We start from the raw sequence: 19,583 nt of genomic DNA on the forward strand, positions 1-19,583 counted from the left end.
CCATTGGTTCAGTCGTCTGGTCGTGAAGAGGGAACAGACAGACATCCGGACATAACGCCCATTATCGTAAGAAGGTATATCAACTACTAAGTGTATTAATCTACTCCTACTTTGAGTTATCTCCCTTGTAAACAATACAACTTGAGTCTTGTTTATTTCATTTCGTCTTTAAGATCTTGTTTTTCATGTGGATGGCGTCTTTGAATCATATTTTCTTAATAGGTAGTTATTTTTCTATACCGACCAATTTACAATCTGGAATATCTAATTAATGCTTTTTTCCTCATTGCATAATTATTCCTAATTAACTTTTCATTTTTTCCTGCATTTAATATATGAACATTTACTTAACCATTAGTTTCATATGGATGGCATCTGAATTATTCTATTTCAGCAATTTTGTAGCTTATTTTAACCACTTGAAAAACTTTGCTTCGAATAGCCAACCTCTATGCAATCACTAAACCTGCCAGTAATAGAATTTAAACTGGCTGTATCCAGCCCAATATTCTATTTGTTTTATGGTCAAACTGGCTACAATGTCATTCAAAAAATGTACAACCATAGCATTGAAATCTTAATGTTACAAAACAATGCTCAAGTAATTCAAAATAATATGAATAAATAAGCATTATAGTTTATAAAGTAATCTGAATGCTAAAGGGTTAAATGTAAATTAAAATATATATATATATGTAAATAAGATACACAGTTAACAAGTCAATAAAATTTTAATTTTCTTTTAATCAATAATAAGAAAGAAATGAAAAACATTTAAACACAGTTTAATTTTTCAAATTTAATTTATAAGAAAGAAAATACAGCCAATGTTAGTGTTCAGATATGTAAATATTTCCAGAATAAATTATTTTCTGGGAGTTTTGGTTTAAAACAAACCATTGTCAACATGATTTTAGTCTTTAGAAAGAATATCAACTTGAAATGTTCAGTGAACAGTGCAGGTAGGAATGGGAAAGTGAGACTTGTGTAATCACAGTTAGATTCTCCCCAAAATGGAAGAACAGAATAGGGAGGCAGGAAATGTAGGGAGTGGAAAGTGAGGGATGTTGCTGCATAGCTACAACTGCTGCAGCTTGCATCTTTGCCACTGCTCTTAGACATAGCAGTCAATAGGCAATTGGATATAGAAGTTCAAGTTTCAAGGACACCCATTTTGAGACTGAAATGTTACCTTGAACTGAGATCATTTTTCAAGTCCATTATTAATTAATGGTCATATTTCTGAAAAAAAAAAAAAATATATACATATATATGAGAAACAAGTAAAGAGGTCTGGAAAGTGTGTGTGTGAGACAGTAAGAGAGAGAGAGAGGAAGAGAAAAATAATTTCTTATATTTTATTACTTTACATTCTAAGTAAACATAAGTTTTGTAATTTTATATATTTACAAAATACTCAGCAACTAGATGAAAATTATTTCTGGCCCTAAAGGGCATATTAATTAATTTTTTATTGAGAATATGTTTCAAGCCTTACTCTAAAGCAATTTAAAGGGCCTACAAAAATGTGCAGGTCTGATAAGTGAATGGTCAGAGTCCCAGTTGCTTGGTTGGATTATATTCAGATATAGTGTGTCAGAAACACATGTTATCACTGGTTGACTGACTGTTTATATCATGAATTTCGAGTGGTATTGATTTGGCTGTTGGTGTTTGTTTAACTCTTTCAATACCAACCCAACTGAGACTGACCTGGGACCCATGTCATCAAGCTGCATGTACCAAGGTATATCTCAGATAGAGTCATGGTCTAAATTCTATTATCCATATGAAGAATAACACAAGATTTCTATAGCTAAAAGATGTATTATAGTCTTCTGTATGAACCATTTTTGTTTAGTAGTCTTCAAAAGACAGTAAGAAAAAGAAAAAACTTAAGATGCAAAATTTGATATTATACCAAAAATTAATAAAAGTAGTGTATTCTTGTTAGAAATATTGTAATGAAAAGGCTAATATGAATTTAACTTAATACAGAGAACTTTTTAGAGTCATGTTTGAAATGATAAAATTCCTATAATTATTTTCTAAAGTTTAATTATAAAGTCAACTTGTATACATTAGAAAAATTTAGTCAATAATATGTAGAACTATATCAAATCCACTGGTAGTTTGCTTCTATTTTAAAAGTTTCAATAATCACCTCATCTCTAAACCATAGAAGTAAACTAAAAAGCAAATAGCTAAGTGTGTAGATGGCTTCTTGAATCATTTTCTAAATAATTCTATTTTGCTATGCCAATAAATGTACAACCTTGAACATTTATTTAAACATTCATTCATTGCTACTTGAGCAATTAAACAGAAAATCTACACTTTGTTGAGGTCAGAATAAGACCAAAATGTTTTCAGTTGTCTCCTATAATAAGTAGAACTTGAAGAAAGAAAAAAATATATTAGTCAGAGACTAATGTTTTTGTTTTTCTCATTGTATATTTATTACTAACATTAAATACATGATGCATTAAAGGTTTACCTATTGAAGATGACAGATCTAAACTGTAGTTAGAGCAATGTCCCAGCCACAAGCTGGTAGAAAAGCTCTGTACCCTTCAAATATGTACTAACTGACTATAGTAATCCATCCAACCCATGTTAGCTGTAAAGTATATGTAAAATAATGGTAATTATTAAATGATAACACTAATTTACCTATTGTTTTTTTGATGCTGATGGTATCTCAGAATTATTTTCTAAAAAGCAAATAGTCTAGGGGAAACTATTCAGAACGTGACTGAGAAACAAAGATTTAACAATGAAGATACTATACAAAGTTATTTAAGATTGGTTTTTAAAACCAATGACATCAGACTAAAGAAGCAACATGATATTCTCTGAGCCAAATTATCTTTTTCATTGAGGTAAACTGTGCCAAATAGAGTAATCATGATAAAAGAATATTGATATCAATGATGATTATAATGATAATGTTAGTAATGATGTTTTCATTGTTGAATAGCTTCACTCATCCTGACCTGAACATATCCATGATATGGATATAGTTTAATGATAAGTTAGGTGCAACTCATATCAAGTTATAGTTTTGTCTGGGATTCTGTACACTGTCATAGTGTTTGTATGCATGCTGTCATGCAAGCTGGACACTGTTATAAAATAAAGTGCAGCATAATAGTTTTGGCTAGATGGTAAGTACAACTACCCGGTAGCTGTACTTGCTGTCTAACCAAACCTAAAAAATTCAAGGTAATCATTGCAATAAAAGTAGGCCAGGTGGACTTAGTTAATGATTGATTATTTCATTACCTTGGCATTTATGATAATGGACTGGCAACCAAGCCATAGCTTTTATGCTTTGAGGTGATGTCAATAATTCTTTTCTAATGATGTGGCATGTTTTGTACTTATATATCTATCTAAATGCTTTAAGAAAGAGTAAATGTGAAAGTGTTGACATAATTTTCTGGAGTGTTGTTAATGTATTTTTTGTCTGTGAATGTGGTTGCCAAGAATTACACTTCTCATAAACAGTAAGAGTGGAAATAGTTTTCAATGAAGAAAACTAAGCCAAACAGAAATATGTAATTTGAATATAAAGTTTAATCCTCTAGCATTTAAACTGACCATGTCTGGCCCAAATATTCTACTACTTTTATATTAAAGCTGACAAGAGCCAGCCTTTCACACCTACCTTAAAATGTTATTCTAAAAATAAATAATCACATTTTAAAAATCTTGGAGTTATGAGATAATGCATGATTAATTCAAAACAATGTGAACAATTAAGCATTACATTTGACAGAGTAATCTGAATGCTAAAGATGTAAAGTCATGATCCTTAATCTTTACAGTTGTTCTGCATATAAACTACATTGGTTTAAAATTTTGGCGTAAGGCTACCAATTTTAGGGGAGGGGGTAAGTTGATTATATTGACTTCAGTGCTTCATTGGCACTTATTTTATCAACCCCGAATGGGATGAAAGATAAAGTCAAGCTTGACAAAATTTGAACTCAGAATGTAAAGATGGATAAAATGCTGCATATAAACTACATTGTTAGTTATTTTAATTTTGTTCTGTATCTAATAAAAGGGTGTTATGTGTGTTCTAACCTGTTAAATAACAATAATACCTACTCATTTTTCTGCTTCTTTGAAAGAATTTGCTTTTACAAGTTCCTGTGCTTCTTTAACTGTCTTTGCCACAATTTTCTGAGCTAATTCTTCTGTATTTTCAGTTTGTTTGCTTTTATTTATTTTCCCCATGGTAACATGTGCCTCAGCAACTGTTGTTTCTCTAATTCTGTCAGCATGTAGTTTCTGTTCTTCCTTTGTGCTAACATCTGGACTGATTGTTTCTACATTAGTCTCAACAGACTCTTCTTCAATTCTTTCTAAGACACCTAATCCTCCAGAATCAGTCAGTGAACTTGGTGACACTGATAAGGGTCGTTTCTCCTTTGAAGTATTTGAACTGCCGAAAACAATAGGTGAAACTTCATGGGAAGTTTTGTAATAGACATTCTCCATCTGAATTTGGAGTTTTTCACATAAATCATTGACATCTGTTGATTTCAGACCAGTTGTTGGGGTTGGAGGTAGGATAGTAATGATAAATTTACCTATAGTTAACAAAAGGAAAAAAAAAAGAGAGAAGAATGAAAATAACACATTGAATTTGCTCATATATTTTCAAAATGAGGGGCATATTTAAAACAGTGTGTTTAAAAAGCATGAAATATTTCAAACTATATTAGACAACCAGTATTCTCTGCCATGTTACTAGATTAAAGTTAGAGAGAGAGAGGGATAATAAGAAACAAGTATAAATAAAAGAAAAAATAGAATAGATCCCACATTAGCTAAAATATTTATGCTGTTAAAGGTTAGAGTGCATCTAATTTTCTTTTATGAAGAAAGCAAAAGCTAGAATATATTCTGATTATTAAAAAAATAACCCCATTCCAGTTAAACTTCAAACATCTATTGAAGCTTTTTATTTTCTCTCATAATTCTCACTAATTAAGAAATTAATACAAATATTCTTCAAAACCTTCATGCTTCCTAAAATTTGCCTACAGTACACTTGATGCCCCTCACTCCATTTTTTTTTAATGACTTATTTACTGTTCACTTCCTGTGCATATTCTATGTACTGTTCATGCAGTTTTGCTCACTTCTTTTTTGATGAGTTGTAGTTCATTGTATACAGTAAGCTCATTATATAATATATATATATATATATATATAAACTATTGCATCATCTATTTGTTATCATAGTTGAAGTAAACTCTAATACTTGATAGTATATTTTATTACTTTCTTATCATTGTCTTTCAGAAGAAGATTAAGTTCCATTGTAGCCAGATTTGACATAACATCAGTTATGTAACCATACTAGAAGATTTTCTTGTTGCTTTCTCCAAATGAGCTTAAAGCCTACAGTTTGTATGAAAACATCAGACATTTTCAGGAGTATAAATGAGATAAGTGAAGTGAAATGGCTAAATCTGGCAATACAAACTAAATTTCAGATTCATACGTACTTATGGCATTTATTTGTATTACTACTAGCAGCAAATCTTTGTTAACCAGTAAAATGCTCAGCAATTATAAAATTTAAGTAGCTTACACAAATGAAACAAGGTTTTTTATGACAAGCCTATGAAAGAATGCTCAAAAATTATGAAGCAACACTAAGCTAAAAATCATTTCAACTTTGAAAGAACTCAAAATATAATTACCAGGCTCCAACTTTTTTTCGTTTTTGCTATAAAATGGTTGAAATGACGAAAAGATCACTGGTACAATTGGGACCTGAAAATAAAAGTCATCCATAAGTTAACTCTTTCAACAAATTCAACTTTTTAACAATTAATTATGGAACAAAAGGGTCTGTCTTAAAAACTAAATTCTTTCTTGGATCTTTTAAATCTTGTTACCATATGCCCCAAAACCCAATAAGTACTGCAACAGGTACCGATACCTTGTGTCAGCTTTGGTATGGCTTCTGCAGCTAGATGCCCTTCCTGATGCCAACCACTTCACAGTGTGTATTATATACTTTTCATTTTATTCTTTTATTTGTTTCAATCATTTGACTGTGGCCATGCTGGAGCACTGCCTTGAAGGATCTTAGTTAAACAAGTCAGCCCCAAGACTTATTTTTAAAGCTTAGTACTTATTCTATTGGTCTCTTTGCCAAACTGTTAAGTTACGGAGACGTAAACACACCAACACCAGTTGTCAAGCAGTGATGGGGCGGGGGACAAATACAGACACACACATAGGTATATACATATGCGTGCACACACACACACACACACACACACACACATGACAGGCTTCTTTCAGTTTCCATTTACCAAATCCACTCACAAGGCTTTAGTCAGCCCAAGACTATAGTAGAAGACATTTGCCCAAGGTGCCATGCAGTGGGACTGTACCTGGAATCATGTGTTTAGGAAGCAAACTTCTTACCACACAGCCACACCTTTTTTAGATACTTTTTATTCATGCCATTGGTAGAAGGGCAGTTGCCAAGTAATTTGCAAGACAAAAGAGAACAGAGGTGAGGGATATCTGAGAGGGAGAGGTGAATTTATGCCATGTGTTGAATGGCTAAAGTATGATAGAAGGACAAGTATAGGTGTCTCACTATAGAGGGGATACGTGACTACCACACATTATATAAGGGCGAGTGGGAGTAGTTAGGAAGGAGATAAAGACAGTAGTGATGGAGTGATTAAATGAGGTTGAAGTAGGATTTGTTCTTCCTAGTAAAACCCGCACCAGCAATGACTACCTAAACACATCCATGGGCTGTAGGGTTGTTGCCTGAGTGGTGCAAAGGTGTCATCAGCCAGGAGTAGTAGGGAGTCGCCAACACATGGTGGAAATGGTATTGCACTGTTACAGCTCATTCCCCCATACTACTACTACTACTACTATTGGGAAAATTCTGCATAATGATGAAGCCTTAAAAGTCAGCATTGTCCACCAGTATCTCAACTGTCCAGATTAATAACTTCTACATTTTAATTAATTAATGTTTCAAATCTTCATTGGTTTACTCCCCCTCCCCCCGTCTCTCTTTGCTAATCACTCTCATTACTATTATTATCCACCAGCACTCTTCTACTCAGTATCAAATTAACCATACATTTTGGATTAAAAGATTTTGTTTTTAAATAGATTTGAATAATTCTATGAGGAAAAACAATGAAGCTTTGTTAATATATAAAAATCACACAATGAATATTAGCTACAATGGATTATACATTAATTTTTAATTGAATTATTATCAATAGCTCAATTTATTAATGGAGAAATTTGTATTTCAGGCATAAAGGCTAATGAATTTATTAAGAATCAGTTCCGTGCTTATGTGGTATTCCAATGTAACAGATTTTAAAAAAATGACAATTTGAGTAAAATTATGTGTGTGTGTGTGTGTGTGAGTGAGTGAAAAGAATAAAACTCTTAATGAAATGGATACATTTACAGTGAAGTAATTCATTACAGCTACTTAATTTATCTAAAGCTTTTAAAGAGAGATAATTAAAAATGTTTTTAAGTGATAATAAAAATTTAAAAATATTAACAAAAATAAAGACTCATCAAATAGATTTTTTTTTAACACTTTACAGTATGCATTAGTTCATGACTCTAAATATCAGTATTTAGCATTTAAACTGGCCATATCCGGCACAAATACTCTATCAGTTTTATGTTCAAGGCAAGACAGATCTAACCTCTTGCATCTATTTTATAATGGCCTTCTAATAATAATAAAAAAACTAAAAGAAAACTCACATCATTGAAATATATAAGCATATAAGCATTCCGTTTAATAGTTATCTGAATACAAAAGGGTTAAAATTCACTGGTGAAAATTGCTAAGCTAATGTAGTTCAACTAAATGATATTATTACAGTTTACTGAAATAGAAAGTAAATCGGTTATTACTTTTGTAATAACCGATTTACTTTCTATTTCAGTAAAAACTATATTATCATTCAAGTTCAATATACTCAGTTTGCAATTTTCTCATCATATGATTCTGATTGGAATTTAAACTTGTTACCAAGAAGTCAATTTTAACTCCATTTTAAAAATCCAATGAGGCTTCATGCTGTTTTTTTATTTTCCATGTCTTTTCATAATTTTAATATACAAAGCACTTTAAAATTCTGGGTTTTTTTTCTTGACTATGGTGGACCAATGTTTTTGCAATAGCAATTGTGCATCAGTAATACATTCATCTAATTCATGATAGCATATAATAAATGGAGGGAAAAATAATTGATATATATATATAAATTAATATAAACAGCTAGGTGCAATGTAATACCATAAAGGAAAAATTTAATCGTCACTAAGTGTGACAAAGGGTGCTGAAGCACCTACTTTGCTAGAGATAAGAGTTAAAATACTCCTAAGAAGAATGCAACATATAGACATATACTGACAGGGGAGGTAACTGCCCAATGACCGTTGCTAGGATCACCAGACTAGCCCTAGTTTTGCCTATATATATATATAAATAATATATAAATGTAAGCATATATCCATACATATATGTACATACCTACATCTATATGTATACATGCATGCATATATGGGTACAGAACATCAAAAAAACGTTAAACACAATGAGAAACGAAAACATAGAAAATAAACATTTTTCGAACAACGAAAAAAACAGAGAAACGAGACATGCAACATAAAGAGTATACCCCTTCGTCAGTTGTCCCTGTTTCATCTACTCCGCATTTCGAAGGCAAAGACAAATATATATATGTGTGTGTGTGTGTGTGTGTGTGTGTGCGTGTGATCTATATTTAACATCTGTGTTCCATGCTGGCATGGGTTGGACAGTTTTACAGATTTGACAGGTCAGAGGACTGTCAATTTCTAATACCTGTTTTGGCATGGGTGTTATAGCTGGATGCCCTTCCTAATGCCAACCAATGTACAAATTGTACTGGGTGCTCTTTCCTGCCACTGGCACTAGTGAGGTCATGAAGCAGCTCACAGACAAGACCCCATGATTGAGAGGGAGTAGTATTGAGAGAGGTGTCTTATGCCAGGTGTTGAGAGGCAAGTATGATAGAGGATAGGAACAGGTGTCTTGCTGTAGAGGAGAGACATGACTATCCCAGCTGGAAAATGAGAAAAGATGGTGGTTATACACACATATACAACTACAGGGAAAGAGAAAACTTGGAGAAAAAATTAACTACTGAGGTATTGATGCATGTGTGAGAGTGAGTTCTATCTATGCAGATTATATTCATTTTAGTTATCATAGTTTGATTATAAAGCTGATTCAATCACTACTAGATAACGGAAGATGAGACATTCACCCTTTAGCATTCAGATTACTCGGTCAAATTTAAAAGTTATTAATTCACATAGTTTTGAATTAATCATATTGTAGCTCTGAGATTTCAATGATGTGATTGTATATTTTTAGAGTGATATTTGTAAGAGGCCAGAATGTGACAGTTTGAACATAAAAACAGGTGGAATATTTGAGCCAGATATGGCTGGTTTAAATTATCAAAAAGGCAAATTACATCAGCATACCTGGGACTGAACTGCCAAATGAAAAACACCCTTTTTGAAGGGTAACATGCGTCCATCACGATTTCGAGTACCTTCTGGGAATGTGAATAAGCGAATCTGAGAAAAAACAGATGAACAAATATAAAAGTCAATGCAATATTCAACAATACCAAGATTGACAGCAAATAGAAAAAAAAAAAAATTTAGTCTTAGAAATAAAATAATGTACCTGTTTTTTTGTAATAATTTCTGCTGTATCCACCAGCGTTTTTAGTGCTTTTTCATGATTTAAACGATCAATAAAGATTGTGCCACAAAGCCAGGCAGCTACACCAAATACACCAGTATATAAGAGTTCTTTTTTGGCTAAACTAGTGCAGTAATCTGGCCATATTTCCATCATACCTAGAATAAAATAAAATAAATAAATTAAAATCTGACAGAGTTATTGCTATTTAAACTATAATTAGACAGATGAAAATATGACAATCATTTTGTAACTTTTGTAAAATAGGTAAATTTATTGTAGCCTTTATTGAAATATGTGGTTTATTTTAGGAAATCTTAAAAAACGAAAACAAGAAGTAGGAAGGAGTTCAGAGTGACAAAAAGATAAAATTTTAACTCTTTAGCATTCGGATTACCCTTTCAAATGTATTGCTTATTTATACACATTGTTTTGAATTAATCATGCACTATCTTGTAACTTTGAGATTTTGACGAGGTAACTATTTCATCATCATCATCATCATCGTCGTCGTTTAACGTCCACTTTCCATGCTAGCATGGGTTGGACGATTTGACTGAGGACTGGTGAAACTAGATGGCTACACCAGGCACCAATCTGATTTGGCAGAGTTTCTACAGCTGGATGCCCTTCCTAACGCCAACCACTCAGAGAGTGTAGTGGGTGCTTTTTACGTGCCACCGGCACGAAGGCCAGTCAAGCGGTACTGGCAACGGCCACGCTCAAAATGGTGTATTTTATGTGCCACCCGCACATAAAATACATTTATTTTTAGAATATTGTTGGTTTGGTGTGAGATGCCATACCTGGCTGGTTTGAACCTAAAACAGGTAGAATATTTTGGCCGGACATGGCCAGTTTAAATGCTAAAGGGTTAAAGTAACATAACATCTTTTAAATGGAATTGTAACAATATGCTTTATAAGAGTATTTTGTTGACAAGAACATTTTTCAAATAGCAATTTTCCATTTATTTAGTCCAAAAATCTCAAGTTTCAAAATGTCATCCCTCATATACAAATCCAGCCTCTGTTTTGAAGTTATATATGGGCACTAATAGACGTCAGTAATACTTATCTAAATTGAAACAAGCAGAACAAGCTAGAAGAGATATGCAGATATATAATCAAATCACTTAAATCTATTACTTTGTTTCTGTTCTAGTAACCTAATTGAAGTGATAAAATCTTGAAAGAATGAAGCATAACACAGATATCGATAAATGATGAACTGAAGGACTTTGCTGATTTGATCATCACCATGTCCCTAACACACTTTAATATTGATTTATTTTCGAATCAAAGGTAAAATTAAAAAAAAAATCAAAAAATTAAAATACATAAAATATTAATTTCCACATAACACTTCCTTATTTGCTTTAACAAAGTAAAAAAAAAAAAAAAAAAAAAAAAAAATCAATAATCTGATACCTTTAAATTCAATTTGTGCAAATCAAAGACATTTCACATCAAACCTAACAGCAGTACATATGCAAAAAGTAAGGTGTTTATGTTAGAAAGCAAGCATTTATAATTTTATGTCAGAAAGCAAGCATTTATAAACCAATTACAATTCCACAGGGTATTTCTATTTTCATCTATTCTACATGTTAGTGTTATGAAGAATAACAATATTTATATAATTCATTTTTGTATCTGGTTTGCGAGATTCTTTATGTGAATTCGTGTGTTGAAACAAATTTTTTTTTGTGTCTGGGGAGTCATACTGCCTTAATAGTCAATGTCCATTGACAAGGTGGCAAAAACAATGAAAATTTTGGAAAGGAAAAAATATAAATAACAAGTGGATATTGAACTGGTAAGTGTGTTAGATATTAAGGCAGTATGACTCTCCCCAGACACAACAAAATATTTATATAATAATATCATAATGCATATCAATAATGATTTCTAACATTGGCACACAATCAGAAATTTTGAGGCAGGTTACAGTCAATTAACTCAATCCCCAGTATATATTTGTGCATCAACACTGGGGAGATGAAACGTAAAGCCAAGCACTGTAGAATTTGAATTCGGAACAAAGGGATGTAACTAAATATCACAAGATATTTTAGTTGTTACTTGACTGATGTATTATCTTTTATCTTTTACTTGTTTCAGTCATTAGTGTGTGGCCATCCTGGGGCACCACCTTGAAGAATTTTTAGATGAATGAATTGATGCCAGTACTTATTTTTTTTCTTTAAGCCTGGTACTTATTCTATTGGTTTCTTTGCCAAACTGCTAAGTTACAGAGACAAACATACCAATACCAGTTGTCAAGCAGGGGTGGGAGACAAACACACACACACACACACACACATATATATATATGTATACAGAGTTGTTCAAAAAGAATGAACTGATTTTATTATGCAATATTTTAATAAGGAAAAGCAATGGAAAACTCCAGCTAAGTCACAAGTATTAACTCACAATCAGCTTTATTTCCTATCTTACAAGTGTTCAATGTGGCCACCACCTGCAGCAAGGGCAACATCAATGCGATAAGAGCATTCCTCCTAGACGTGTATCAGCATATCACCACCCCAAGTTGATTGCTGTTGTTATTCATTTTTTTCTTGTGGAAATATGTAAAAGATCGTGTTTATGTTACACTGCTACCCACTAACCTCGATGACCGTAAACATTGAATACTTGTAAATAATTGTGACTTAGCTGGAGTTTTCTATTGCTTTTCTTTATTAAAATATTGTGTAATGAAATCGGTTTATTCTTATTGAATAATTCTGTATATATATATATATATATATATATATATATATGACATACTTCTTTCAGTTTCCACCTATAATAAATCCACTCACAAGGCTTTGGTCAGCCTGAGGCTACAATAGAAGACACTTGCCCAAGGTGCTATGCAGTAGGACTGAACCTGAAACCATCTGGTTGGGAAGCAAGCTTCTTACCACACAGCCAAGCCTGCATCTATAATGTATTGATACTTGAAAGATACATTTATTTTTGTTTCCATACCAATGAAAATTTTATACATTGTTTTTTCTTGTATCTAAATGATAGGAGCCATCACTTTAAGTCCACCTAACTTGACTGTAGTAAAAGAATAGCCAAGTTACCGATCATTTTTTTACTACAAAGAATGGAGTATTTAGGCAGTTTTCAGAAAATTGGAAAATCCAGGAATCCAGATTACTTCTGGTCCTAAGCTTGCTAGATATTTGGCCCAGTATTGTACTGTTAATATTTGCTGTCAACCTCTCAAGTAGGTTCAGTTATGAGTAAGTTTTAAATGACTTCACTCATGGTGCCAATGTGCCTTACAACATGAAGAGTAGCACTACTTTCCATTTCAACCCTAATATTTCCAAGATCCTCTACTTCAGAAGAAATGGCCCTATAATTAAATGAATGTGAAGATTAAAGAAGAGATTATGGCTTTTAACAATTTGCTAACATAAAATTCTTTCGATATCTGAGAATTAAAAAAAAAAAAAACAGAAGTCACACTGTCTCTTTCACAGACATCTCTGAAATAATAACATAGTGAGCATCTATGTATACAGAGAAAGGGGTTTTCTGACAGACGAAAATATTATCTTGTCTGCCAGTTGTATCACCACCAGATAAGATTTTCTCTTCATGTAAGGTGACATCAATGTACATATATCGACTGATCTCAATATTCAACATAAGAGCTTCTACATGGTCATTTGGACTGCTGGAAATAACAGCCAAGTCTACTACAAATCACATCCTATCAACTTAAATAAAGGATACATCAGACAATGTAGTTCCTGATATACAAAAGATGGGATGGTCACAACTAGAACATCTGCTTTCATAAATTTGATTGATTAGGGTTAATCTAGAGCTGAACATCAGTAACCGAGTTTACTTTGAGAGAATGAAGAAAGGTTTCTACACATTTGCTCAACATACAAAATACAGCAGAGAAATTTTTCTCAAATTATATACTGCTGTCTTAAAATAGGAAAAGAATTGACAATGTAGCCCCGTATACACAATAAGAGGAGATAATGTATGCAATTGATAATCTTTATCTGAAATAACTGGGACTGAAAATACTTCAGAATTAGGATTTTTTTGGAATGACTGCATATTTGTATCTCTAAAATGGGAGCCTTGTCTAACCTTTTAGCATACAGATTATTCTATCAAATGTAATGCTTATTTGTTCATATTGTTTTTAATTAATCATGCATTATCTCATAGCTTCAAGATTTCATTGATGGGATTGTTTATGTTTAGAATGGCATTGCAGGGTAGTTGTGAGATGTTGGATCTGGCTGGTATGAACATTAAACAGGTAGAATATTTGGGCCAAATATGGCTGGTTTAAATGCTAAAGGCTTAACATATAATTCATTTACATTTCATAATACAACTTATACATATACCAGGAAAGTAGTTTTATATAAATTTGATGACATTAGCCCAGTTTCAAATATGTAACAGTTTAACTTTTTACTAAAACAACTCTGCCTATTACTTTCATTTCATGTAGCCAACCATGTTAAAAAAAAAAAAAAAAGCTACATGTCAATTTTCTATTTTGAACTTTCAGTTTTAGCTAATATTCTTTTATTCTTTTACTTGTTTCAGTCACTTTGACTGTGGCCATGCTGGAGCATCGCCTTAAAGGGTTTTTAGTCGAACAAATCAACCCCTAGAATTTTATCCTTTGTAAGCTTAATATTTTATTGATCTCTTAAGCTGAACCGCTAAGTGACAGGGGCGTAAACCCACCAACATCAGTTATCAAGCAATGGTTGGGAGACAAACACAGACACAAAGACATGCACACACACACACACACACACACACACACACACACATACAATGGGCTTCTTTCAGTCTCTGTTTACCAAATCCACTCACAAGGCTTTGGTCAGTCTGAGGCTATAGAAGAAAACACTTGTCCACGGTGCCACACACTGGGACTGAACCAGGAACCATGTAGTTTGGAGGCAAGATTCTTACCACACAGCCACTCTTCAACCTATATGTACTTTTTTTTTAAACTCTTTCCAAGTGCTTTCATTTTCCATTACTTCTCTCACTCCTTACAAAAATTTTGAAAATGTGTAGGGTTTCATATTTTGTAATTTCAGATAAAGGATTATCAAGTGTATTACTTAAACTAAAAGAAACACAACACTCTAGGAGAAATTATTTGTAATATGATAAGGTGACACAAAGGCAACAATACCTTTGTTCAATGTAAATGTAAAAAAGTGGGCGTATTGAAAAAGACAAAATTGTATTTGATCAACATTCCAGTAAGTTAAGTTTGGCTTTTAGAACACAAAAAAGATATCTGATTAGCTTTTTGACCTACTTTTGATAAAAAATATATATGCAGTTCTATTTTCAATGCCTATTTGAAGAATTTACTAATTAATTACTATGAAAGTACAAAATAATGGTGTCAGACATTTATTCATTATTTACTCTAGCCTACTTAATTTCTATTGATTTACCATTACAAGGTAAAATATTTGTAACATTTGGTTTATTTTTCTTTGATATATTATCAATAAAGATGTTTCAAGTTAACTTTTCAACCACACACACACATATTACATTATTGTTTTAACATCCAGTTTTTCCATACTTCCACAGATCAGATAGAACTTGTTGAGACAGATTTTCTAGGGCTGGACAGCTTTCTTGTCATCAGCTCTCTCCTATTTTCAAGTAAGGTGATATTTCTCCATGGCCAGACATGCTTTTCACAGAAGATTGGAAACAAATACCATCACTTGTTTACAAGTATCACATGATGTTAACTGAAGGACACACACACATGTTCAGTTTTCGCCTATTAAATTCAATTAAAAACCTTTAGCTGGCCCCTGGGGCTATAATAAAAGGCACATGCTAAAGTTGCAGTGGGACACACACACATATATATGTCTCAAAATTGAAGCATTGTTGATCTTTGTCCTCCAATCAACTCTCCCATCACTATTTGTATAGCACACATATCCTTTTGTTTTGTCCTTTTATTACATCCAATTTCCAAACTTCATAGTGACATTTATTGAAGAAGAACTATTTAAAATCATTATTACTATTATTATTTTTCTTGTGACTATCGTGATATGTGATATTAAGGTCTTGATAATCTTGTCATACAGTTTTCAATTTTTTGTGACTGGATCATGAATTTCATTTATGTGAGTGAAAATGATATCTATTTCTATAATCCTTTATCCTTTTTACAAATAAATACTATTCACACATATGAAAAATGAATACAAATAAATACTATTCACACATATGAAAAATATCTTTATTGTGCTAACAGCTTTATAACCAACAAGCTGTGTGCATGCATCATGCACACATAAGGTTCTAAGCAAAATGTAATTCACAATTCTTATTCTCAATTGTGACCAGTCACTAACTACCTTTTGGGAAGGTAAGAACAACTATCTTCATTATAAATATTCTCCCTACTTTCTACTATATGTATAAGACCTGAAATTTTGGATGAGGGGTCTAGTTGATTCATCAATCCCAGTGCTCAACTGGTACTTATTTTATCAATCCTGAAAAGATGAAAACAATCTTGATAGATACGACTATTTCCAACACTACTGTCAATGCCTGCCAACTGCTAAAAGGAGACAAAATAAAATCTTGAACTTATGGTTCCAGTACAAGAAGTTTATGTAGCAGATAAAGAAAAAAAATGTTATGGTACACCATAGTAAACACAAGAACAATAACAACATGAATAGTTAAAGAGCTTATACTTCAGCCAGAAAGTAAGAAGTATATCAAGTGGTAGAAACCCAGCTAAGTGGAATTGAGATCACACCTATATGAAGAATAGAACAGGTAAAGTAATATAAAAGAAATGAATGAAGAAAGGGAGTAAACTCCTTTCAAAAATGAATAACTAGTGACTGTAAAAGTTCTCATCTAGGGGTCACACACCAAACTGATCAATGGATATTATATGTTGGATATATAAAAAAGATTTGCTGCATTAGTTGACTGTATCAGTTAGAGAACTGGCACATAAACGAAATTATACATTTCTGCAGGTTTTGGGAAATTCTCAGACATCATAAAATACAGACCACAGGAAAAGTATATCTTTATTTCTTCTTTTTACATGAAAAAAAGGAATATGTGAATCTGATAATGAAGTAGAGGAGAGTACAAGGATAAGTAATGTTTACTAAGAAATTCAGTCCTTTCCTTTGTCAATAACTAAATGTTAGACTTATCCCTTTGCCAAACCTAACACATTTTCAACACTTACAAGACAACAGGAAGAAAGTTACCCAATAGATTCCAGCCTAGCATACATTTTTTATTCTCTTCACATATTTGATTTATTTATTGACAAAAACATATTCAGATAAGACTTGCCAAAAGAATCTATTCAAATTTTTCAATTACATAAGAGAAAATGAAAACCAAATGAGCTCGTGTGAAATATGGTACCAACAAATCAATGTTTGTTCATACTTCACATTAAATGAAAGACGATATCATTTCTGGCATTAAATGACTTGTCCAATTACCTATAGTTTATTAGAAAAAGAATAGAAGAATAAACATCCTGATACACACAAGTTAAATGAATGTCTTATGAGTGTAAGTAGAGAAATGATTAAATCATAAGATAAAGTAGACTTGTTTAAAAAATAACAAAAAAAAAAAAAAAAGATAAAAAAAGAAGCCTAATGTACTCTTAGTTAAAAAACAGACGTCTATTCTAGAATGGTTAAATATTATTACAGCTAAAAAAAACATATCTTAAAGTGCAAGTCTAAACTAAAAGGAAAGATCTAACATTCAACAAATGTCTCTTTAATCTCACTTATATCTTGACAAAAACATTTCAACTTGACAACCTTTATTTATTGATAGCTTTTATCATTTCAGTTAGAAAAGGCCTATTGCCCATAATAACTAGAAGCCCTTTCACACTAGTGTGGTAAACACAATTGATATTTAACTTGAATGTATGTGTAACAAAGTTGTTGTTTAGCACCAAGTCAGTCCTGATTGATCAAAGCACTCTAGCTGTGACCATCCAGTCTTTTACCCAGGCATGTTATACAAGGACTTCATTATACAAAGTGTTCTTTTGTAGCCTGGAAGGATGTAATATGAATGAGAGTGAACCGAGTAATAATTCACAGAAGCTTCCACAGCTTGTAATTCAAAATATCTCATTGGATGAAGGTAGAAAGGATGTTCAGAAAGTTGTAGTTCTAAGGAGAAAGAACTGGTTAAGCTGTTTAGTATGGAGTCTTAGTAAGGCACAATAGGATTAACAAGAAGAGAAAGAGGTGCAATGTGTGATTTTGTGAGGGAGTAGTATGAAATTAGCAAGCTCAGATGAGCAGCAATAGAGGCGACAGAGACAACACACCATGTAGTAGGCAAGCAGTTGAATATACTGGTGTGTAAAGTCTTCTCTATAAGGCAAATGACATCATTTTGGATGCATGCCAGGTTATATGCATGACTGCACTGTTCCAAATAAGTAAGCAGTGACTGTTCAGTGCTGAAAGTATGATGTAGCCCAGAAGAGGAAACCAAATTTTTGAGGTGTAGTCTAAGTTAGGTTATAAAAGAGAGATTGACATGAAAGGTCATTGAATAATTGATTATCAGTCAGAAAAATGTATGAACAGTTTTATTTCCAAATCTGCATCAATGAAACAAAGTAGTGACTTTCAGTTCTGCACTTCGTAGATCTTATCACATTTTGGCAGAGTATATAATCAGAAGGCAGTGATCATATGTTTTATGCACAACAGAACTTACAACTTGTAGATTTCTCCATTTCCCCAAGTAAGTTAACACATGCATAATATGAGCTACTGTTCTTAATTTTCTCGAATTTATGTTTTTTTCTTTTTTTCCCATAGTTAACAGAGAAATAGAAGTTTCATGGTAATACAATGCTGCATATAAAATTTCATTTTATGTGTAAAATTCAAGACACAACCCAAAAATTACATTAAAATAAGTGTTTACATAACTCATCAAGGCATTTTAACTAATAAAATATATCCCCACCCATCATACAATCCAAATTTTCAAACAGGTTCTTTTGTTTAATTACCTCTTTTTTTTTTATTATTCAAAATACATCTGGAACAGATTTGGAAAAAAAGAAAAAGAAAAATTTTGTATTTGTAGATTTTTAGTCAAACCAGAAGCGATTTAAAGTTTGGCAATTTTTTAAAGAGATTTAATACAAAAAAGAAAAAAATGTAATGTTTGCATAAAAGCAAACGTTTGACTAAAACTAAATTGAAATAATAAATGCTGCATTCTGTTTTTCATGTTTTATATACAGCATTACATATAACAAGAATAACTACAAAGGTAAGATGCCTAGCTAAATATTGCAGAATGAATGTATGAGTTTATGTGTGCATGTATATAGAATACAGAAGATGGGGAAAATAAAAGTTGTGAGAGCAACTGTGCAATTTGAACCTCATGTCTGCTGTACATAATGTAACTGTGCTAACCACAACACCAAAAGGACATCACAACTTTTGACTGTCTAAGTTTGAAGATTCAAAGTAGTTACAATGACATATTAGTGGCCTGTCAATGGGGATCTCAATCTGCACAGTATTCAAGGTGTAGCATGTATATTTAATATAGACTATAGAAATAAGTTGTTATATTGCATGCTGTGTAGTTGTGCTAACTATTACACTTAAACAAACATACATACACACTATCTATTTTGTGCACAATAGATTATTAATCTGAAAAACTGCAATAAATTTAAA

The 19,583-nt window shown here is 32.2% G+C and overlaps 1 protein-coding gene across 1 annotated transcript in view; it reads right to left on the reverse strand.

Annotated features, from left to right (window-relative positions):
- Positions 1-784: 784 nt before the first annotated feature.
- LOC106878776 (1-acyl-sn-glycerol-3-phosphate acyltransferase alpha) overlaps positions 785-19,583 on the reverse strand; it is a 71,632-nt gene continuing 52,833 nt past the window's right edge. The window contains exons 3-7 of the mRNA XM_014928105.3: positions 9,779-9,954; positions 9,571-9,666; positions 5,724-5,796; positions 4,117-4,601; positions 785-1,242 (exon numbers count right to left, since the gene is read on the reverse strand). Coding sequence (XP_014783591.1) covers positions 4,117-4,601; positions 5,724-5,796; positions 9,571-9,666; positions 9,779-9,954 — 830 coding nt within the window. The 3' untranslated portion in view covers positions 785-1,242. The remainder of the gene's footprint in view (positions 1,243-4,116; positions 4,602-5,723; positions 5,797-9,570; positions 9,667-9,778; positions 9,955-19,583) is intronic.

This window comes from Octopus bimaculoides, chromosome 2, assembly GCF_046866305.1.
Source record: "Octopus bimaculoides isolate indiv1 chromosome 2, ASM4686630v1, whole genome shotgun sequence".
NCBI classification, from domain to species: domain Eukaryota; kingdom Metazoa; phylum Mollusca; class Cephalopoda; order Octopoda; family Octopodidae; genus Octopus; species Octopus bimaculoides.